At 54.2% G+C, this 22,880-nt stretch overlaps 3 protein-coding genes across 6 annotated transcripts in view; 2 read left to right on the top strand and 1 right to left on the bottom strand.

Moving 5' to 3' along the window:
• Positions 1-22,880, top strand: part of NDST1 (N-deacetylase and N-sulfotransferase 1) — a 157,978-nt gene that overhangs the window by 16,519 nt on the left and 118,579 nt on the right. The gene's annotated exons all lie outside the window — the stretch shown is intronic.
• Positions 1,555-20,443, top strand: SLC6A7 (solute carrier family 6 member 7). Of its 3 annotated transcripts, XM_005483659.4 has the most exons (14): positions 1,562-1,965; positions 7,683-7,863; positions 8,487-8,618; positions 9,188-9,422; positions 9,900-10,038; positions 10,311-10,445; positions 11,073-11,176; positions 11,737-11,861; positions 12,224-12,336; positions 12,412-12,543; positions 12,868-12,967; positions 13,321-13,421; positions 13,624-13,791; positions 14,696-20,443. In XM_005483659.4, the coding sequence occupies exons 1-14, from the start codon at positions 1,933-1,935 to the stop codon at positions 14,909-14,911; spliced, it is 1,914 nt and encodes a 637-aa protein (XP_005483716.2). In that variant the 5' UTR covers positions 1,562-1,932; the 3' UTR covers positions 14,912-20,443. The 3 variants fall into 3 exon arrangements, with proteins under 3 accessions (XP_074408242.1, XP_074408243.1, XP_005483716.2); XM_074552141.1 differs by having other exon boundaries at positions 1,555-1,965; positions 12,224-12,543; XM_074552142.1 differs by lacking the exon at positions 7,683-7,863 and having other exon boundaries at positions 1,561-1,965.
• The window catches only part of CAMK2A (calcium/calmodulin dependent protein kinase II alpha), a 31,798-nt gene continuing 29,609 nt past the window's right edge, over positions 20,692-22,880 (bottom strand). For both annotated transcript variants that reach the window (XM_074552143.1, XM_074552144.1), the window contains one exon: positions 20,692-22,605. The gene's annotated coding sequence lies outside the window, so the exon portion shown is untranslated. The remainder of the gene's footprint in view (positions 22,606-22,880) is intronic.

The raw sequence follows: 22,880 nt of genomic DNA, 5'->3' as shown, positions 1-22,880 counted from the left end.
GAAGTGCATTTCATGCCAGCTCCAGGGCAGTGCCAGACTTGGTCCAGCCCTGCAATGCTAAGCTGAAACATCCCAGGTCCCTGGGGTGGGACATCTACTCCCAGGCTGTGAAGAGCTGCTGGTGCTACCAAGAGCAGCACCAGACAAACCAGAAGAGCGAGTTCCAGGTACAGAGCATCCCAGAAGAATTGGGATCAACATGGACATTTCAGGGCACCCTCAGCCCTGGGTGTCTCAAATGAAAAATACTGCCCTGTACACAAGAAGATGAGGCCAAGAAGTCTGCCCAGGGATGCTGAATGGTTTGGTGATCAATCCATGCTGGTGACATGGGGCTGGGACAGCTGTAATAAGGTGGCACCAGGCTCTCTGATTCAGATTGCACTGGCATGAAAGGCACACAAAGCATCCCTGCCCTGCATGAGGGCTGAGGTAGGAGCAGTGCTTGATGCAGCCCCTGGCCATCAGCCTGGCCAGCTCCAGTCTCAGCATTCCCAGCCAGCATCTGGGAGAGGGAGAAGTGGTGGGCAAGTGCAAGGCAGGTAAAAGCAGCCTGAGTGAATTCCCAAAGATACTTTTATTTTTGAGGAAGCTGTGAGTGTGTGAAAAGAGACGTTTGATGGGTTACCTAGTTTTGTTCTTTCCTCTTTTCTCTGGGAAATCCAGGTAAATATTAGCTCTAAAAGACCCATTGTGCAAATGCTGGGCCACTTCATCATGTTGGATTCCTGCCGAAATGTGTCTTTATCCTGAGAATACCTTTGCTTTCAGGTAAAATTTTCAGAAGTGCTTAGAGGGCTGCAGGAGCACAACTGCCACTAGATATCCTGGATATTTGCTTTTATATCAGACAGGCTGGGTTCTCTCTGATCCAGCCCTGTCATTGTCCTCCTCATCCCCACTCACATTAAACCTCAATAAAGCATCTGGGCAGAAGTCTGGCTCAGGCTGGAGCCTGTAGGGCACTTTCAGGGAAAAGGGACACATGTGGTGTCAGAGCACTGGGCACAGTCCAGGGATCAAGTGATGGACAAGTGGATATTATCATGGGAAAGAGTCTGGAGCTGTCCTGGTCCCACACTGGCCCTGGAGCATGTGGGGTTGTTCTTTCTCCCATTTCCACCATGGAAGTGGGAGGAGAAGGCACAGACCAGCGCTGCCACCTCACTGGGAATTTGACTGAGTATGAGGGTGAAAAGCCAGCATCTCCCTGGGCACTGGGGCTCCAGTATCCCACTGCTGACCCAAACTGGGACATCTGGACCTGGAGATGTGACCTGTGCTCCAGCACTGGGGCCATGATCTCACCCTGGGGGCTCAGATGCTCACCCTGGGCGCTGCCCAAGGGTTGCTCTTGCCCTCGGTGTAGTGGGATGTGGGACTGGTGGCTGTGGAGCCTCCCCTCCCCTGGACTGCAGGCTGGGCTCAGGCAGCGTGGGGAGCAATCCCTTCTCATCTGCTCAAGCTCCAGTTGTGTCCTGCCACAGGAAAGTCCTCTCAGAACCAGACAGGAAGGCGCTGTGAGCTTGTGGCGTCTCTGCCATCACTACATGGGGTGCTCGGTGACAGAGTGACCCTAAAGTCGGGTCTTTGGGACACCTAGGGACACCTGATGCATTCGTGGTGTGAGTGAGACAGCAGCCGTTCCCCCTCGCTGCCCGGGCAGGGTTCTGAGGTCCCGGATCCCCCTTTCCCTGCCAGGAGAGCTTTGACAGACAGACCTCCCTCGTCCCTCCCTGCTCCGCGCGCAGCCATCCTCCACTCGAGACAAACCTTTCCCCCAGCCTCGCTCCTCGCCTCCCGGCTCTCCGGAGCAGGTGCGAGCCCACCCCTCGGTGCCATCGCTCCCCGCTCCCCCTTCGCCCTCGCCGGCGCCGGAGAGAGCGAGACGCCGAGTGCCGGAGCGGGGAGCGCATAGCAACAGGGTGCGGGATGAAGCAGCTTCGGCAGCAGCAGCTCCGCAAGGTGAGAGCCGGCAGCCGGGGTGCCCCAGGGATGGGAGCAGGGGACCAGGGTACCCCCGGCAGGTGACGGGAGGGAGGGTACCCCAGGGCTGGGAAGGAAGCGGGGTAACCCCGAGCTGGGAGCGGGGGAGTCATGGCCATGGCCCCGCATCCCTGTTCGGGAGCCTTGGAGGGCAGGGATCAGTGGGATATTGGGGAACAACGGTGGTGCGCGGGGCCAGGGGGAGATGGTATCAGCGGGATGGGGCATTTCGCGCCCACTGCCCCTCCTGAGCTGCCCCCTGCCCTGCCCTGCCCTGCCAGCGGCGCTGCCGGCCGTGGGTGACTCATGTTGTGTCTGCCGGGTGCCGTGGGTGGCACCGGGGCAGAGCTGGCTCCCGCAGCCTGGCACCCCGGGAATGCCGCTCCTGGGACTGCCCGGGCTCGGGGTCCCTCCCACGGGATGGGCGCAGGGGCTGGGCAGTGCCTTTCCCACCTCATCCTCATCCTCCTCATCAGCATTTAAAGGGCTGTGGGTGATGTGGGGTCAGCTGGACGCTGAACTCTGGGTTCAGAGCAGAGCTGGCAGAGCTACAAACCCCTTTCACATCCTCCTGGGAACCCTTTTCAAACCCAGCTGTCAGGCTTTCCCATGTAGGCTTCCCTCCATTGCCACTTTGCTCTTTCCAGTCTGAGCTCCCACTTCCCCCCGAGCCCTTTCTCTGGTGGAGCAGGGGGGCACAGGCAGTGTCAGCACAGCTCCATCGTGGGGATGTGCTGCTGCTGAATGGGCCAGTCCCTCCTGGAGCACCCCAGGCTGTGACCCAGGGCTGGGAGCCTCGTCAGCTACACCCTGTGCCAAACCATGCCCTCTGAACACAGGGCAGGTTGACTCTGTTGAGATGAATGAAAACCCAGGAGAGTTTTATCCCTGCCAAGAAATTCCTTGGGTATTGGGAAATGACGTAAAAATCTCAGCAATGTCCTGGTGACAGCCAGCAGGCCCTGACAGCTATTTCTCCACTCTTGTTTGGAGGCATTGTTTGGCTCTTCTCTTTCTTCCTCTTTCCTACAAATTGCTTTTCCAGATGGCTTTGTGACTGCAAGATCCATTAAAAGTGGTCTTTGCCCCTTCCAAAGCCTTTCTGAGTCACTTGATGCTGGTGACCCTCTTTAGCATTTATTCAGGAATTCATTTAGTCCCATGGTGATCAGTTGGGATGGAAAGCAGATGTCTCTGGAGTTATTTCCCCCATTCCCAGTGCTGCTCAGAGCCCTCTGTCCTTTATACCCAAAACCACAATTGTTGAGCTGCAGATGGAGGACCTGGTGCTCACAACCACCTTGGGAGCACTGTGTCCAATGCTGGCATTGGGCTTGCCTGGAGCTGCTGGTGGCTGGTGAGGAGATGTGCCCATTCCCACTGCAGCACCACCCAGCACCCTGACAGCCTCCTCCTCCTCTCATTGTGACCCACTGCCCATTGGTGAGCTGGAGTTTTAAGCTCTTCTTACCAGACATATGGAAATACCTCTTGATTAGAGAAGACCTTTCTCAGGCTCTAAGGATTTCAGATTGGTTTTGCATAATGTATTTTATTATTTTCTCTGGGGTTTATTTGGTAGAAATGGACTAAATCCCACTGGTGGGAGCCATGGTGCTGGCTGTCCCTTCCCATACCTGGCCAGGCTGCTGAGCAGCATCTTCCTACTGAGCCACTGCCCTCCTCTGCCTGCCACAAACTGCCTGGAAACTTCCCCAGGGTTTTCAGATTAAAAACCACAAGTATTTGTATCTGTGCACACTCCTTGCACTTTGGACATTGCTGTAATGAGTTTGCTTCAGCCTCAGCCATCTCCAACCTACCTGTGCTGGCTCTGCCATCCCTGTCCCTCTGACGGCATCAGCTGTGACCCCGGGCTGGGGTCACTCAGGGTCAGTTCAGCCCTTTGAAGGGTGCCTCCTCTCCATAGCAGCGCTTTATTTACTTCACTCTGTAAGTGATATTACATTTGAATTCATTTTTATGCCTTTTTAAGATTTTTTTTTCTCTGAGAGATTAGCAAGCAATTCAAACTAATCTGAAGTGACTCACACTTTAGAGACTTGATGTGCTCAGATCTGCAGGGGAGAAATCTGGTGCTGGGTGGCATTTCTCTTGCTCAAAGGCTGTGATCACGCACAAAACACTGACAAAATAACCCCACAATGCCAGCTTGAATGGAGACAAAATAGGATGAAAACATACCTTTGATCTGGCTGGAGTTTTTTCACTCAGATACAGCTGAGTTTTGGTTTAAGTAAATTGGTTTAGAGAAAATAATTAGCACAGAGCCATTTCCTTACAGACCCGAGCTCTTATCTTGGCAGAGACTAAAGTGCTTTTTCTTCTCGGTGACCTTTGCTTTGCTGACTTCTTTGGGAGCATCTTTTGGTGCATAATGGGAAGTGGTGCTGTGTTCAAAGAGGCCCTGGTTGCCAAGGGAGCTGTTAGTGCCCGTCTGTTTATAACTGCGAGGTGGGAGCCCGGCTTGAGGGATGGCAGCTGACATCAGTGGAAAGCACTGGAGCAGTACTGGAGCACTGGTGCACTTAAGCTGCTGCTGAAAAGAGAATTTCTGTTATGACAGAGGCTGAAAGAGAGCATTAATCTTAAAAAAACAGCTCTAGAATCAGGCTGGTGTGTGAGATTTCCAGCAGTCAGGAGAAGGGATCTGTGCTTCCCTCTGTGATCTGGGACAAGGATGGGCTGGAAGCCTTAAATATTGTGCTTTGTAATTCTTTTCAAGTCAGGCAAATAGGCCCATTTTTCTCTGATTTCTATGGGAAGGATGGGATTTGGGGGGAATTTTGAGCACTGCCTTTGTGTGTGTTTTCCAGCAGCATCCCTGACCTGTATCTTCTCAGCTTGCCCCATGGGGACAAGTGCCATTGTCCTTTGGGTTTATGTGACATCTGAGTGGTCTCTGCTTTCTGCTCTGGGGTCCTAAACTTGAGCTATAGAGCTCCAGATAAAGATATTAACAAGGGGGGGCAGTCATTATTGAGACACAAGTGACAAACTACATCCCATGGCACTTGAAATGGTGGCTGGGGTGGGGACCAGGCCATTTACAGTTTGGACAAAGTCCCATTGGATCCTTCCATTTCCTGTTGTTGCTTCTGTGTTGATTTCTGTGCTACACCTCATGCACAGGCATCCACCTGTAATGAGATCTTGCAGCTCTACCTGACCCTCCTGCAGGTGTTTGGGATTCAGACAGAGATGCAGGAATTAGGCAACAGGATTTAATGATCTCCCAGCATCCCTTCTTGCTGGTTTTCTGTGATTCAAATCTGGAAAACAAGAGCTACCCAGGCAGTGTGATGGACAGGGAAGGAGTATTTTGCAGGGGGAAGACCCAGCTGTGATGGTCCCTGCCTGGCAGCGATGTTTGTGAGCACAGGTTTGAGCTGCTGAAATCTTTGGGGAGGAGCTCAGAGCAGCCTGTGCATCCCCTGCCAGCACAGGCAGCTGTGGGTCACACTCTGGGTGTGCTGGGCTCATTAGCAGGCACAGCCATGGCCTGGAGGTGCTGCTGAACCACAGAGCTGTGCTGAACAACTGCAGGAGGCTGCCAGGTACTGATGGTTTTATAGCAATAGTATCACATTTGGGTCATATTTTGACTTTTCAGCCCGTGTTTTTGCGACATTTTCTTCTGGCCTTTGCCTTGTGATGGCAGCATCCAGCAGGGATGGGCTTTTCACAGAGGATTTTGGTGTTACAGCTTTGCTGGAGCTGTACATTTCAGGTTGGCTCTGGGAACAGCTTGCCCCTGTCCTGTCCCTGGAGGTGTTTGTGCTCCAGGTGGGAATGGGAGGAGTTTGCCTCTGTGTTTGGTGCCTCTGGGCTGCCAGCAGCATGTCTGCAGCGCCAGCAGCTGGGGATTTGGGGTGCACCCTGCATGGGGGGAGCTGGCAGCCCTCTCCTTCAGCATCCTGGCTCCGTGTCTCCATGGGAACCAGCAGCGGGAGCATCCTCCAGTCCAGTCCGGCTGGAGACGAGGAGGAGGAGGAGAGGAGGTGGCTGCCACCATCTCTGAGGCCCTGAAAGGGCAGCACTGAGCTCTGGTCACCAGGCAGCTCTCCTCTCCTGGGCACTGGGCTCTGCTGCAGGCTCTGAGCACTGGTGCACACTGGTACAGGACAGCCACAGCTCCTTCTGGCTGATCCTCCACACCCAGACCCCTCTCCTCAACCACATCCCAAGGGTTTGTTATCTGTAATAATGAACAAGGACAGGGAGATGGCGGCTTGATTTCTTCAGAGAGCTCAAGAAGAGAAGGTTCCTGTGGTGGTGTTTGCAGGGGTCCCACGACCAGAGAAGAGAGGAGAATGTTGACTCCATGTTTCAGAAGATTAATTTATTATTTTATGATATATATTATATTATATTAAAACTATACTAAAAGAATAGAAGAAAGGATTTCATCAGAAGGCTAGCAAGGAATAGAAAGGAATGACAACAAAATCTTGTGGCTGACCAAGACAGTCCGAGCCAACTGACTGTGATTGGCCATTAATTCAAAACAAGCACATGAGACCAATCACAGATGCACCTGTTGCATTCCACAGCAGCAGATAACCATTGCTTACATTTTGTTTCTGAGGCCTCTTGGCTTCTCAGGAGAAAAAATCCTAAGGAAAGGATTTTTCATAAAACATGTCTTTGACAGGTTCTCAAAGGGGCTCCTCTGGCCCTGCTCCTGGTACCTTGTCAGCAGGAACACCAGAATCCTCCTGTGCCTCAATACAAACATGATAAACTCCCACACCAGGGCACAGCAACACATGGTGGCACAGGGACAGGGTCCTCATTCCACCCCTTTGTGCCGCCTGGTTTTGCTGTGGGTGTTTCTGTGATGGGATCTCATCTGGCAGCTGCTGGCTCAGGCTTTCAGCTCTGAGGTCAGTGGGGATGATTTCCCTGCTCTCCTAAGGTCAGGAAACTGGGGGGATTCAGACTGAGCACCTCCCTGCAAACCTGATGTACACCCATACAAACACAGAGCTGCCCTCCTGGTGCATCACCCCAACCCAAATGGATTGCAGGGCTGAGGCAGTGAGGAGGAAGGGAATGGGTTAATGCCCTGCCTGTGCTGCATTGATCCAGAGCACATTAGGAATTCTGGAAGGTCTCTCATTTCTCAGCAGGGACAACTGGGAGTATCACTAAATTCCCACAGTGCAGGCTTTTGGCAGCTGGAAAAGTGTGGAAAATGCACAGAGCAATGAGTGTCAGCCAGGGGAGTGCCTGGCATGGCACACATGGGGCTGGTGTCACCCTCCCTGGCACACCACAGAGCTTCTCCCACTGCCCTAATGCCTGTATCCTGCAGGAGATGCAGAAAGTTTATTGTGGCCCCTGAAAGGATGTGTTTGGAACCTGGGCTTGTGAGTTGGGTCCTGGTGAACCTTCCCAGAATGAACTGGGACAATCCCAGGGGAGCTCTGGCCATGTGGGATCACATTTATGCTTTTTGTTTGCTCAGGGGCAGAGCAGGGCAGTGGCTGAGGGGGGGAACAGAGAACTGCTGGGACAGGGTGTTCCCAAGGCATAGGTGTCAGTGCTGTCACTTGGGGTCACAAATGCACTCACGAGTTCTTGGCACTTCTTCCCTCTCTTCCATTCCTCATTCTCTGTTTTTACTCCTTGCTCACCCCCTGTCTGCCCTCTCCCACCCCCTGGTCCCTCAGCCAGTGCCACCAGACCTCCTGGTGAGCCCCAGCAGCCAGGATGGGGACCTGGGCTCGGAGTGCCCCGAGGACAGAGGCACCTGGACGGGGCGCTTGGATTTCCTGCTCTCCTGCATCGGGTACTGCGTGGGCCTCGGCAACGTCTGGAGGTTCCCCTACAGGGCTTACACCAATGGAGGAGGTACTTGGGCATCCTCTGCAGCGCTCAGTCTCCCACCCGCTGAGCTGGGCTGGTAGAATATCCCTGAAGAAGCATCCCTTCCCCTTCCTGGGGCTGGAAAGTAGGACTGGTTGTGGGGTGAAGGCTCCTCCTGCCCTCCCCATGGTTGTTTAGGGCTTTAAGCACCTGTATCCATGTGTGGAAGGGATTTGTGAGCCCATCTCTGTATTCCTGGCCTTGGGCAAACCCCTGTGTCCTTGATCAACCAAACACCAGCTCTCCTGGTGTCCAGCAGCTTCTTGGTCAGCAATCAAAGGAGCGAGTGAACCTTTTGCAGTGCAAGAGCCCTGGGTGATGGTGGAAAATGTTGGTTCAGCTTCTCCCAGAGCAGTAATAACTGGGGAATTTCAGGGTGTTTGTGAGAGATTCAAAGAGAAAAGAGAGTTGGGAGCAGTGGGGAAGCACAGCACCAGGTGAATCACAGCCTTTTTCTCCTTCACTAACAGTGAGCTTTTGCTCTTCCCTGTCTTCCTGATTTTGATGTAGATCCCTCAGAGCCACACATATTGAATGAGCTTTGTTCCCTGTCACAGTTAGGCTTTAGGGGTTTGTTCTGTATTACTTTCAAGATTTTTTTTTTGCAGGAGCTTTCTTGGTTCCTTACTTCATCATGCTGGCTATCTGTGGGATCCCCATCTTCTTCATGGAGCTGTCACTTGGCCAGTTCTCCAGCCTAGGGCCACTGGCAGTGTGGAAGATCAGCCCTCTCTTTAAAGGTGCGTGAGTGAAGTCCAGAGCCTCTGAGGGACCTCTGCAAGAGCTCTTTGGTGAGGCCATGCACCAGCAGCAGCATCCCAGGGTCCTCAAAGCTCTTGTTAGAATCAAAAGAACCTGGGGGAAGGTGTGGCAGGCTGGAATTCTGAGTTAGCTGTTTTAGTAGCTGCATGAGATGGGTCAGTGTTTGAGGGCTCTGGATGGCATGGCCAGCTCTAGAAATGGTATGGAGGTTATTAAACCAGCTCTGGTACAAAATAGAGCATGAAAACAAAGCAATATACCTGTTAAAAACAAAGGTAAGAATAAAGCATTTGAGGAAAAGGTTCAGATCAAATACTTTTATTCTCAATATTAGGCTGGTGTAAAGGTGTTTGTATGAGGCAATAGATCATCAATGCAGAGAAGGCACGTCCTCATGTTATATTATAATGGCAATAAGTGGCTCCCCCAGCAGGTGAACCTTGGACTGGTTGCTCATTTGGCTGCTGAGATGCAGTGTCTGACCCTGCTTTTGGATGTGCTTTGCTCTGCTCCAGCTCACTCCTTCTTTACCCTCTCCTTCCCCCAGGCGTTGGCATGGGCACGATCCTCATCGTCTCCCTGGTGGCCATTTACTACAATATGATCATTGCTTACGTTCTCTTCTACCTCTTTGCATCCCTCACAAGCGACTTGCCCTGGCAGCACTGTGGCAACTGGTGGAACACTGAGCTGTGCCTGGACCACCACGTCATCAGGGCGGGGAACAGCTCCCTCCCCATCAACATCAGCAACACCGTCAGCCCCAGCGAGGAGTACTGGAGGTAACGGGGCAGCCTGGGGACGTGGCTGGTGTCCAGCCAGGGAGGGGATGGGGAGGAGATGAGGGGTGAGGATTCGCACAGCTCACAGCACAGATGCTGCAGGTCTCACTCGCGGGGGTGGTGTGGGTGCAGCAATGGGCCCGTGTGCTCAGCTCTGGGTGACAGCTCAGTTTAGCCACTGCGGTGTGGGAGGTGTCCATGTTCCAGTGCTGCTTTGCTGGCCGGGAGATATGCTAGACTAAAATGCATCCCACGTCTGGAATGGCTGGCAATTTGCTCTGGAGATGCCAGGCATCCCTTCTGGGCTCTCTAATACGTGCTGGAGAAATCACTCCAAGTGTTCCTGTTTGCTTGGCAAGGAGCTGCCAGTGCCTGTGATAGCTGACAAGGTCATTTTGCAGCAGAGGCATTTCTGGGGTCAGAGGGGCTCTGGAAGAAGGCAGCCCATGCTCACTGGCAGCTCTCCTTCCTCCCTAGCCGCTATGTCCTGCACATCCAGGGCAGCTCAGGGATTGGGGATCCTGGGAGGATCCGCTGGAACCTGTGTCTGTGCCTGCTCCTGTCCTGGACTATTGTTTATCTGTGCATCCTCAAGGGAGTCAAATCCTCTGGCAAGGTAAGGGCTGGCTGCTCTCCTCTGGGGGGACCTGCAGCGATGCTCACCAGGGTGTGCAGCTCTGCACCTCTGGGCAAGTGGGGCCCACAAACAGCATCCGCTGGGTATAAGGTATTTTGGGGATGCCTTGCACAGCCAGACACCTGCAGGGCTGGCACACCGACCCTGCTGCAGCCCAAGGACCCCAGGGTGATGTGTCCCACCCTAGTGACAGGGCATGGGGGGCTGTGCTCTCATTCCCAGCTCTCCCTGCTGGCTCTGCTCTCCCACAGGTTGTGTACTTCACTGCCACCTTCCCATACCTCATCCTGGTGATGCTGCTCATTCGTGGTGTGACTCTAGAGGGGGCCTGGAAGGGGATCCAGTTTTACCTCACTCCCCAGTTTGATCACTTGCTATCTTCCAAGGTGAGTAGGATGTTGTGCAATTTGCTCAAGACACAAAAATGAACCTTCTCCTGGCACCTCCTGAATGCCACAGAGGCAGTTCCCTTACTCAGGTGTCTTTTCTGGCCACACCCTAACTTAAAGCTCTCTTGGTTGTTTCTAGACCAAAAATCTTTGTCCCACACCTTGTCTGGGCCACTATTCCCATGTGTCCCCACCCCATGCATGTGTTTATGGCTCTGCATGGATGGGATGGTATCAAAATTCCCCTGAGTACCAGGACCATGGGCAGGATCGTGCCAGCCCCTGTGATGGGCTGATGGGTGCCCCTGGTGGATTTGGCTGTTTGTGGTTCTCAAGAAAACCAAGAATGTGGAGTGGGGTCAGCAGTGGTCGCCATCAAGAGACCACCCAAGGGCATTTAATGCCCCACTGGGCTGGCCCTAAAACGTTCTTATATTAGCCCTTCCATTAGCCAGCTGATCCCCTATGAGTGGTGAGTGTTAACAAGGAAAGACAAATATCCCATAGGTTATTTGTGATGGGGAAGATGTGCCTGGGGCTCTGGGGAAGCAGATTTGTAATGTTATCTTCCTCATGTGGAGGTTCCCAACCCCTGCTCTCCTCAGCACTGCTTCCTTCCCCCAGGTGTGGATTGAGGCAGCCCTGCAGATCTTCTACTCCCTTGGGGTGGGCTTTGGGGGTCTCCTCACCTTCGCCTCGTACAACACCTTCCATCAGAATATCTACAGGTGGGAGTCTGCTGCTGTCTTGTAAAAGTTATGGGTTGTGGGGAGCTGTGAAAACCTGAGCTGGTGGGTTCAGAGCCAGCAGAAGCCCGTGGTGCAGCACAGTCACCTTGCTCTGCTCCTTGCACTGAGGGAATACCTGGCAGTTTGTGCAGGCTTGAGAAGAGCATGGGGATCTATGAGAAAAAAATCTCCTAAGCACCAAAGCAAAGCACCCAGCTCAGATGTTTTGGGTGTAGATGCTGAAAGCTGGGGATATTTGAGGCTGGAGTTGTGCATGTGTGCCCTGTGCCCAGCATCCAGTGTAGTTCACTGAAAGTGACACTTGTTGGACATTTTTTCTGACCCCATCCACAGGGGACAGAAATATTTAGAGGAACCTCACAGTATTATCCTTTAAATATGTGCTCCATTTGACCCTGGAAAGCACTTGCCATGAGAGGCACTGAAGGACAGTCTCGGGGTTACCTTACTGTGGCATCTGGGGCGGGCAATGCCACCGTGCACTGGTGTGGGGTGGGAAGGAATGAGCATGTTCAGAGCATCTTCCTCCTTCTCTGTAGGGACACCTTCATAGTGACCCTGGGCAATGCCATCACCAGCATCCTGGCAGGGTTTGCCATCTTCTCTGTTTTGGGATACATGTCCCAGGAGCTTGGGGTCCCTGTTAACCAGGTGGCAAAAGCAGGTGAGGCCAAACGAAGATGTTTTCCCCTTCTCCCTCTCTCTGGGCGTGCTCAGGATCATCCCTTCCAGGTTGGAAGGCACCTGAGGGTGTCAGCATGAGGGATGAAGGGGGATGCTCAGCTGGCCAGGGGGAGGGAAGGGGGCAGATTACTTCCTGTGGTGTAAATATTGAGTAACAAGTGATGTCTACTGATGGTCTGAGCAAGGCTTAGGCTGTTTCTCCACCCTCTGCCACAGGACCCCTCCTGCCCATCTTGCCAGAGTCCTGGCAAGTCTGTGCCATGGTGCTGCTCTGCTGAGCTCTCCTCCATCCCCACAGCTCTGCCACCACCTTTTCACCCTGCTGTCCTTTGCCTCCCCCAGGTCCTGGTCTGGCTTTTGTGGTGTACCCCCAGGCCATGACAATGCTCCCCCTTTCTCCATTCTGGTCCTTCATGTTCTTCTTCATGCTGCTAACCTTGGGCCTGGACAGCCAGGTGAGGACAGAGCCCAGGGAGCCAGCTGTGCACTCCAGGCAGCCTGGGGGCTCAGGGGACCCTCTCCTCCTGCAGTTTGCATTCATGGAGACCATTGTCACAGCAGTGACCGATGAGTTCCCCTACTACCTGCGGCCAAAGAAAGCTTCCTTCTCTGCCCTCATCTGCATCGCCCTCTTCCTCATGGGGCTCATCCTCACTACAGAGGTATGGCTCTGGGGGATCCATTGTGGGACCAGCTAGGGACTCGTTTTAGGGAGAATTTAGGTCAGGAACCAAGTTTTCTCATGTATATTCATATCAGGTGAGCAGGTGAGAGAGAGAGATGAGCCTGGGCTTGCAGAAGGTGTGAGGGCCAAGGGGAGTGACACGGTGTCACTCCCATCCCTACACCAACCCCATCAGGACACTGATCTCTTGAGGCTGCTCACTGCTGTCCTCCCCAGGGTCCCCAGCAGTCAGAGGACGTGGGTGGAGGTTTGCTGGGATGATGTTTCATGAGATGCTGGCCTCTGTGCTTTGTCTCCACAGGGTGGGATGTACTGGCTGGTGCTGCTGGATGACTACAGTGCTGGCTTTGGTCTCATGGTGGTGGTGATCACCACCTGCCTTGTGGTGACACGTGTCTATGGTAAGGCTGCCTGTCCCCACAGGGGCACAGGGAAGGAGGTGCTGTCTGTGTGAAGAGAGGGATTTAGAGGGAGCAGTAGGGAAACCAACAGCCTCACAGTGGAGCATGAGACTCTGCTCCCATCACCTGTTTCTTCTTGGCTGCCACTTGATTCAGCTCTCCAAAGGTACAAGTGGTGCTGAGCCTGGTCCTTCAGGCAGCACCAGCTGGGCCCTCCTGCACCTCCCAGATGGGTGGGAGCAGACTGCCTCAGAAGGTACAAACCACTGCTTGTGATCAGTGCAGGGCAGCCTGGTACAGACACAAGGCTCTGGGTAGGGATCAAAGCTTCTGAGTTCCTCTCCCTCCTGCAGGCATGAAGAGGTTCTGCCGAGACATCCACATGATGCTGGGATTCAAACCAGGCCCCTACTTCAGAGCTTGCTGGATGGTCCTGTCCCCAGCAACGATGATGGTAAACAGCTCAGCTTGAGCTGCTGGTTGGTGCTGGAACACCACGGTGCTGCCAGTGCCCCTGGGGGACCTCCCAGTGTGATCAGTTACTCTGCTGGCATCTCCTGCCCCAGAGACCATCCTTCTTCTGGGAGGTGTCCATCATCTCCATCTCTTTGAGCATGAGACCTCTGGGATGATCTCGCTTTCTTCCCATCCCACAGGCTCTGCTGGTGTATAACATTGTCAAGTACCAGCCTTCTGAGTATGGCAACTACCAATTCCCCACCTGGGCAGAGGCCCTGGGCATCCTCATGGGCGTGCTGTCCTGCCTGATGATCCCCATGGGCATGGTGCTGGCTGTGCTCCAGGAAGAAGGGACGCTGTGGGAGGTAGGAGGTTCTGGGGCCTGACACTGCTGGGGAGCACCCAGAAATGTGCAGCAGGGAGCACCAGCCCCTGCCAAGTCAGTATCCCTGGAAGTTCCTGTATCCTCTCTCCTGGGGGTGTGTGTCCCATTCCCCCTTGCTGCCCATGGGGTGTGAGACATGGCATATCCCAAAGCATTTCCAGCAGTGCTGCTTCCCTTGATGCCAGGCAGGTACTGAGTAAAACAGCTGCCCAAGGGACAGCCCAGTGTGCACTCTCCCTCCAAAACAAGCCTGCTGTGCCCTGTGAGGGAGCACATTGTCTCCAGCGTGGGGTGGCCATGGGCACCTGGGACTTTGCACCCACTTGGCACGAGCAATGACACAGCAAGGCAGGCAGCTGCCAGACTGTGCAGGCAGCCCAGATGGGATCCCTGCCCTGAAAGACTTCTCCCAGGAGCAGGTTACAGAGCTGCTGGCTGCTCACAGCTTTCCCAGGCCTCACTGCTCTCACCAGGCTGTTAAAAGCAGAAGAGCAGAGCTTGATGCCCTCCCCAGGAGCACTTGCTGGCTGTAACCTGGCTCGACACAGTCACGGGCACTGTGACATGGCCAGGAGCCACCTTGGCCAAGGCTAACCCCTTGTCTGAGTGCCTCTAGCCCCACAGCACAGGGCTGTAGCCCTACAAAAGCCCCTCACTCCTGCAAGCCCTCACCACCAACACACACAGCTCATGACACCTCCCCAGCCCACAGCAAGACACTTAGAATCAATCACCTTCCCAAAAGGTTTCAGGACAAGCTTTTGACCCCATCCCCTCCTCACTGGGGGTTCTCTCAGTCCCTGGGGGCCAGCATGGAGGGGTGGGTGAGCTGGGCTGGGGAGCAGAGGTGCAGGGTGCCTGTGCTGCTCTGCCTTCCCCCACAGCGGGTGCAGCAAGCCAGCCGGCCGGCCATGGGCTGGGGCCCGGCCCTGGAGGAGAACCGCAGCGGCGCCTATGTGGGCAGCCTGGCTGGCAGCCAGTCCCCCAAGCCCCTGATGGTCCACATGAGGAAATACGGGGGCATCACCAGCTACGAGAACACGGCCATCGAGGTGGACCGGGAGATGGAGGAGGAGGAAGAGGAGGAGTCCATGATTTGAGGGCGCCCAGCGTCCCGCAGGCTGGGTGGGAGCTCGCCTCCCATTTTGCACAGGTTGCACTGCAGCACTTCAGGACAGCTTGGGGGGTCTTTCAAGGAGTAGTCAGGAGCTGCTGACCCTGCCAGGTTCCCCATCACCACCCTGGCCCTGCCAGGACAGAGCCGCTGCCTGTCCTGGTGCCCCGCTGTGTTTCTGTTCAGTGTGACAAACTGTGTGCTGAGTCTGTGTTTGTGTGACAGTGTGTGGGTGAAGTGTCACAGCTGTCCCACTCCCACCCGTAGCCCCGGCCCTGCTGTCCCCTCTCAGGGTTGTCCAGGGTGGAGGGATGTCCAGCTGCAGGAGGTGGAGAGGAGGAGAAGGAGCTCCTGTGTGTTGATCTGTTCTCTGTCTGTCTGTATTTGACTCCAATAACCCATAAACACATGTGAGAGAATCTGTAACAGCCTCCATTCCCAGAGGACAGCTTGTGCCAGAGTCCCACGGAGGTATTCCAGCAAAACCAGCACAAATCAGTGTCCTCCTAAAGCAATTTAACCTAATAAACAAGCAGTAATAAATGAGAAGAAGAATAAAAGAAAAGGCTTTATAAACAAACCAGGCTGTAGATCTCCTGAGGACCTTGGTGGGTCAGGGTGGCTCTGCCCTGTGGTGTCTGGCAGGGTTGGGGTGATTTGAAGGGAGAGCAGAGATGGTGTAACCTGTCCCTCATGTGTGCAGGGGGTCAGGGACAGGTTTCAGCTGGACCCAGTGTCTAAGGAGGAGCTGTGTCTGTTGCCAAGGGAGATCCAAGGTGCGGCCCCAGCCCTGGGGGCTGCTTTTCCCAGGGAAAGGAGAAGGGCTGGCTTTCAGTGTCTGTGTGTGATTTTTGGGGTAGATCAGCCCATGTCCCTGCTGACACTGCTGGCCTGAGGATGTTTGGACCTGGTGCTGCCAGTCCCAAATATCCCAGTGTCATGCGTGCCATGTGCCATCAGCTCACCCACACCTGTGTGACACAGCCCCTGCCTGGGTGATTTGGGGAGGTGTTCAGCATGGAAGAAAGGCACACCTAGAGGAGCTTCCAGGGCTTCTTATGCACATCTAGAGGGGCACAGCTCCTCCTCATCTTTTTTCTGCAAATTTTTATCCTGGTAAGAGACAAAACCATAGGACGAAGAGAAAAATGACAGTCTGTGTCAGGATTGTGGATGTGCTCCTGATGCACTGGGTCCAGCGCTGGCCTGAGCCTCCACAGTGAATTCTGTCAGGAGGCTGCAGTCTTCTTTCTCTACAGTACAGGAGATTTAATTATCGCCTTTGCCCCTCCAAGAGTGTAGGATCAGCTCCTACAGCTCCTCCTGCCTGCTCAGCTCCTCTTGTCGAGGGCTGCTGAGCTTATTTCTGGATGGCTGTGCCTTTCCTTTCTCCTGCAGGACCCCTGGTGGCTTTCCCCATCCTCCTCCCCATTATCTCCCATGGCTGCAGCCCGTGGGGTCCCCCAGCTCCAGCTGCCCCAGCTCTGTGGGGCTCTGGCAGCACAGCCATGGAGCACCTTGGGCTGCTGGCCCTGGGTTAATCATTAGAGCCCAGCCATAAAAGTGTGGCTGATGGAAAGCCCAGGCCATGGCGGCTGGGGAGCAGGGAGGGCCTGCCATAAACATTTATGGCCCCAATGAATGCCTTGCTCTAACCTTGACACTATTTGCTGAGCAGGAGGCCTCTGCAGGTCACGGTGCTGCCCAGCCATGGCTGTGGGTGCTGCAGGGAGCCTGGGCTGGGCTGGGTTTTGCTGGAGGAGCACACACAGGGCTCTCTGTGGGTGATGGACTCCGGGGTTTCATGATGGTGCTGCCAGCCGCAAAGCACCAGGAGAACCAGGAGAAACTGATGACTTCCCACAGCATGAAGCCACTCTGGGCTGACCAAGATGGTCCAGGCTCTGCTGTTTCTACCTGCAAAGTGTCCTCCCGTATTCCCAAAATCCTCACAGCAGTCCTGGGATCCTCAGGATTCTCCTTTGGTAGCTTCCATCACCCAGCACTGCGCTGCAGAGCGATGGGAAGAATGGAGCTGAGGCTGTGCCAGGATGTGGCTGGGAGGCAAAGCTGGCATTGAGGGAGGACACCAGGGCAAAAGGCAGTGGGGCAGTGGCACATCCAGAGGACACGTGTCCTGCGCCATGCGTGGCTGCCCAGGGCTGGGGGGGATGCAGCAGAGGGAACATTCCAGTGCTGACACCTGCTGGGGCAAATGGCAGGGACAGGGGGCAAAGGGGCACACCAGGGCCTGCCGTGGAACAGGAACAGGGAATGTGGCAGCCTGACTCCAGTCCCCCTGAGGTACCAGCCCACCTACGTGAGCAAAGCCCAGCAGCTGCCCCTGGGAGCCCCCCAAACCCTCCCTGGATTTAGCTGGGGGTCCTGTGCCCCTCACCCTGTAGCATCAGCTCCCTCTAAACTCCCCCAAACTGCCCAGTGGGCACCCCCACCCCCATCTAGCTTGAACACCTGCTGGGGGCTCCCAGAGCCCTGCAGCACTGGGGTGGGTCAAAGACAAAGCTCTGTCCCTGGGAAAAGGGCTGGATGGCAACAAGCTGGGTCTGGGCAGGACCCTGAGCTCTCTGAAACCCCAGAGATGCTGCAGACCAGGGTGGGCAGTGTCCAGAGCACTCTGCAGGCAGCAGGACAGCTGCAGCCCCTGCCCAAGGCCTGCTCTCAGCCCTGATGCTTTCGAGGACAGGAGTGCGGTGACGGAGGGACAGGGGGGTGGCAGACGGTCTGAGTCACTGCAGTGACGGAGAATCATCCGTTTCCATGCTCAGAAGTTGGTAGCTATTTATTGCACTTGAACACCAAGAATAAAACTGACACTCGCCCTCCCTCCCACGCCCACCCCCACCCCGCTCCCCGTCCCTCCCCAAACAGAGCATCCGATTTGAGCAGTGATCATTCTGTTCACAGCCGCAGGTTCAGAAAAGACAAAGGAAAAGGAAACAAAATCAATCCTCCCCCACACCCCCCCCCACCCTGCCCCAAGTTCCCACTGAATCCAACACGGTCACACTGCTCAACAGTTCGAGTGCACTTACAAAAAGAGAAGAGAAAGGCTTCAGCTGCAACCGTATACGGACAAACAGACACGAGGGGACAGGCAGCTACCCCTCCCCGGGGCTTGATTTTTGTTACGTGACAAAGCTCGGTATACTCTGAATTATAATATATTTTCTGCAATCATCTTAAATAAATATTTCCATAGAGATTTCCTGTAAGTATATATATATTTTTTATATATATATAATATATAAGAGAGATAGATCTCATTTTCTTTCCTTAAACCACTGTTAACATATTTTCCCTGCTTGTCCAAAAAATGTTACAAAAGCCCTAAAATTGTGCAACAATTAGAAAAAAGGGACAACAATCCAAAGAAGGAAGGAGCCACTCGATACAGTCCCCTCCACTGCTCCCTCTCTCCCACTCCCTGTTGATGACCTGCAGGAGATTCAGATCAATCTGGTGGCAGAGTGGCCACCAGCCCCTGCTCTGGTGTCCCCACAGCCTGCTCACATCTGGGTTTCCCTGTCTGACACGGATGGGACCTGCACCTTGGGACACAGGCAAGGGCGAGGTCTCCTGGCTGGAGGATCTGTGCAGCATCAAGAGCGTGGGGTACACCACAACCCATCCTGTGGTGGGGAAGAAGGGTCAGTCTGTCTCCTGGGGTGATCAGAGGATGTGATCTCCTGCTGGCAGACACTCTTGGTCCATGGGGCTCTGTGGCTGCCCCTCACACAGCACTGCAATCCCACCACGGGCTGCAGAGCCCACCAGGAGCTCCAGGTGGAAGGAGATGACTGCTGCCTGCTTCAGCTTCTGGAGATCCATGGGGCATCCATGGGAGGAGAGGCAGGTTGGGGGTCAGACAAGGACTTGGTGCCTGGCAGAAGGGGCATTTCATGTGGGTTTGAGGGGCTGGGGTGAGGAGGAGGGTGCCTGCTCCTCCAGCAAAGAGCAGAGGCCTCTTTGTCTTCCAGAGGGGCTACATCAGCAAGATGTGAGAAATGATGATGTTGCCAGTGGACTTTGGCAGCCAGGAAGGGAAAACAGGCAGCTCCCAAACCCACCTGTGGACCTGGGAGCTCGACACCACTACAGCAAGTGCCTCCAGTTAGACATCCCCTGTGGTCTGGGAGAGGAGGAAGAGAGGATGAGTTTGGAGGACTTCCGAGTTGGGTTTGACCCAGGCACCAGGAGACCAGAGGAGAGGAGTTCTGTCTGTGACAGGAAATGAAATGTGCCATAGCCTGATCTCCAGCCTTGAGGTGAATGGGACAGGAGGTCCATGGTGGTAAACTCCATCCCAACAAGGTGTCCCTGTCCATGTTGCTTATTAGGAATATCCCTGGACGTTGTCATTCCCAGAACCATGGTGGGGTTGTTGGGGCAATGCCCGTTTGCATGTGTCAGGGACAGTGTCAACAGCTCAAAAGTAGAGATGTAAGAGCAGCATCCCTGGCTCTTCCAGCCAAAGAAGGATGGTGGAAAGGTATTTATATAGCTTTCCTGAAAGTTTAGGAGAAATCAGCAAATGGGGAGGAAGAGAGAAACAGATGCTTTCCATGGACACTGAAAGAAAAGGTGGAGGTCCATCAGTGCTTGCTGAGATGCTCTGGAGATACAGGAACCCACTCTGGAGAAGCAGGGCAAGGTGGGGCAGAGACACCAGGCAGGACAGACCCCTAAAGTGCAGGTGCTTAATGCTGCCAGCGAGGGCATGTTGGGAAGTTGGGTCTTCCTTGGTCAGGCTGCAGCTTGACTGGAAGACTAGAATGAGTTTAAACTTCAGACTCTGCTTCCCTTGCAAAGGAGTGTTGCAAGGACATCCAGCTGCTTCCTGAGGAGATGATCTTAGGGAAATATCAAGGAGGAGACACTCCCTCCAAAAAGACACCTCAAAGCCTTCCTGGGAGCCAAGATGCTTCTCCCTAGAAGTGACTGTGGGTTCTCAGTGAAAGGAGATTGTATCTACCCCAATATCTCATCTGTTATTCCCAGGGAATCCCACCAGACCCCCAGTCCTTTCTCATAGCAGCTGCTAGAGCAGCTTGACCCTCACAGCCCATCCAATGTCCACAGCTATCAGCAGCTTCAAAACCAGGCTGTGATGGCATCTGCCCTTCAGCCCCCATGCAGAGCCCTGATATGACATCCTCCATCATCATCCACCTTATACCAATTCCCAAAAATCCTCTTGACACCTGGAGAGCTTGGACATCAGAAGGTGGATGACACTGACCACGACTGGCTTCAGAGCCAGCTCTGGAGAGGGAGAGAGAGAACTGTGAAAGAGCTGAGTCCTTCCTTTAAAAATTAAAAAAAAACTTCAGCACTACATGACTACAGGAAGAAAAACAGATCTGTAAAAACACCCAAACTCTACCTTAAAAGTTAATCCTTTCCCTGCATGGATTTCCCTGCTTTGGGGAACTCTTGCAAGCCTATGGTGCACAAAGGCATGGGGAACCCCATGGGCACCCATGGATCAGCTCTGTGATTTGCCCCCAAAAAGGCATCTCCTACAAACATCACCAGCAGCCATCACACTGCTGGCACAGAGGAACACACCAAAACACTTCTCAGGGCCTGTCCGTGCCCCAGCAGTTTAGATTTCTTCCCCTCCATCCAGTGGGAAAATATTTTTGCAGTCTGCAAGGACGCAGCTGCGTTTGGCATGGTGGCTGTCCCTGCCTCAACAGAGAGCAAAGCATTCAAAACCACAGAAAAGGCAAAATACACACTCAGAATTTACATGGAGGAATAATTTCCTCTATTTTTTTTCCTTTTTTTTCCTTTTTCCTTTTTTTTTTAGATCCAAAACAAGCAGTTTTTGTTCATTTCTTTGTTTTTCAACACACGCACCGTCTAAAAAGTTAAACACCATGCAGACAAAGAGAGTGGAGCTAGAAAGTACCCCGGGGCAGCAGTGCTGCAGGAGCCTCACACCAGTGAGTGAAGAGGCTCCAATCAGGAAAAAGAGAATGTGAAATGGAAGAATTGCCAGAAGAACACCCACCCTCAGACCTCTACCTGATGGCAAAGAGGCGAGACCAACGTTCCCCTTCTCGGCCATGTTTTCTGTCCTGAAAGCCACATGTTGGTGGCACTCCCAAAGCCACCACTGTGGTTTGCCCTGCGGGAAGACCCATGGGGTGCAGGAAGGTGCCACGGTGATGTGGGTGCCCCTGGAGATGGGAGCCCCTGGAGATGGGGGCTCCTGGAGATGGGTGCCTTTGCCACCCAACGCTGCAGGACAGAATGGGACAAGCCACCACGGTGTGAGAGGAGGGGGCTGGCAGCCGTGGGACCCCTGGCAGGAGCATCGTGGCAGAACAACCCCACTTCAAATGTAAACGCACTGAAAAAACAGCAACCCCTGAAAATCCCCCCCTCCCGCCCCACTTAAACAGCTGAATGTTTCTAGTTATTACATAAAGATCCATTTCAGCAAATACTCAAAATCAAGTTACGAAATACACGGTAGGTTGGTTTGTTTTCCCTATAAAAAGGCATGCGCTCAAAGGAGAAGACAGCGAAAGGCTCGTTTGTTGTCGTTGAAGCACAATCAGATTCTGCAGTTTGTCACTAAAGCTTGCATTCCTTGTTGTCGCTGGAAGGAGTCACGGGGGCCATGGAGGTTGGTGCCCCAAGCCAGCAGCCAGCTCGGCTGCCCCCATCCCATCCTGGGAGCTGGGAGCAAGGGAACGCCAGTGCTGTGTGTGGGGGACAGGGGTGGGTGCTGGGGTAAAGGATCCAGGCTGGGTGATGGGTGAGGAGGAGGCTGCAGGGGCAATGCTGCTGCCCAGACATGGATGGGAGAGCCCCAGCTCCCGTCTGTGCTGATGGGAAGCAGTTGTCATTCTCCTCCTCTCTTCTCCCAGCATCGCCAGTCTCTGCTCCAAAGGGAGAAGGGAGGAAGAAGGGAGAGCATCCTTCTTGGCACAGCAGTTGCCCTGGAACCAGGGTGCAAACCTACTTGCTCTCCTGGGAAGGAGCCAGCCTATGCTGGGAAGAGAAAATGAACAGATAGTCTTTACTCACCCATCCAAACACGGCCCTCCTTGCACAGGTACGCATGAAAAATGGACTTGGCAAATGGATTGAGTTGCAGTTCCCTGGACGAGGCTGCTGGGAAGCAGGAACTCGGGTTGGGAGCAGGCAGGAGTCATGGCAGCAGACAGGGACCTTGATAGCAGCAAAGCAAAATCCACCAGCACGCAGGGAGGATGCAGCAGAGAGCGGCTCAAAACTGCCCCCCTTTCCTCGGAGGGCTTCCAGCAGGGGTGGGAATGGAAGTGGATGATGAGCCTGAGCCCAGTTCAGGAGATGTGCTGAGTGAGGAGGCCACCAATGCTGTGCAGCCGATGAGGGGGGCCTGTACACGGCCAGATGCTTGGGTTTGAGTTCATGGTTTCTCTTGTTCTGGTTCATGCAGAGGAGGGGGCCCAGTGCCGTGACCCTGGCAGGGTGGGGGTTGATGGATGCTTGTGCTGCACTGGCGGGGCTGTCGTGTGTGTGCGGTGAGAAGCGAGGGGTTATTCCAGCGGGAACCAAGCAGCAGAGCCAACAGCCAAAGTCCCGTAGGTGAACATGTCGGAGGGGGTCTCCCCTTGGTAGTCAGTCAGTGACAAACCCAGCACGGGCAGGGCCACACTTCAGCTGCAAAACACAAACCGGGAAGAGCCGGAATTCGCTTTGACCACCCCTTTGGCAGAGCATCCCTCTCCCTATTGCTATCCCACAGCAATCAGCCATCTCCCCACCACAGATCCTCAGGAGAGGATCCCACCTCCTGGGAGCTGCAGTGTGCCCACCCCATCCCTCGTGCCCTGCCCCTGGATGATCAGAGGGATTACTGCGGTAGGACTGAGGGCGCGCCAGATCTGTGGAAGTGAACAATCTGCCTTTTGCCATCCCAGCGGTGGCAGATGCAT

Source organism: Zonotrichia albicollis, chromosome 15, assembly GCF_047830755.1.
Source record: "Zonotrichia albicollis isolate bZonAlb1 chromosome 15, bZonAlb1.hap1, whole genome shotgun sequence".
Taxonomy (NCBI): domain Eukaryota; kingdom Metazoa; phylum Chordata; class Aves; order Passeriformes; family Passerellidae; genus Zonotrichia; species Zonotrichia albicollis.
This window is presented reverse-complemented; position numbering and strand designations above follow the sequence as displayed.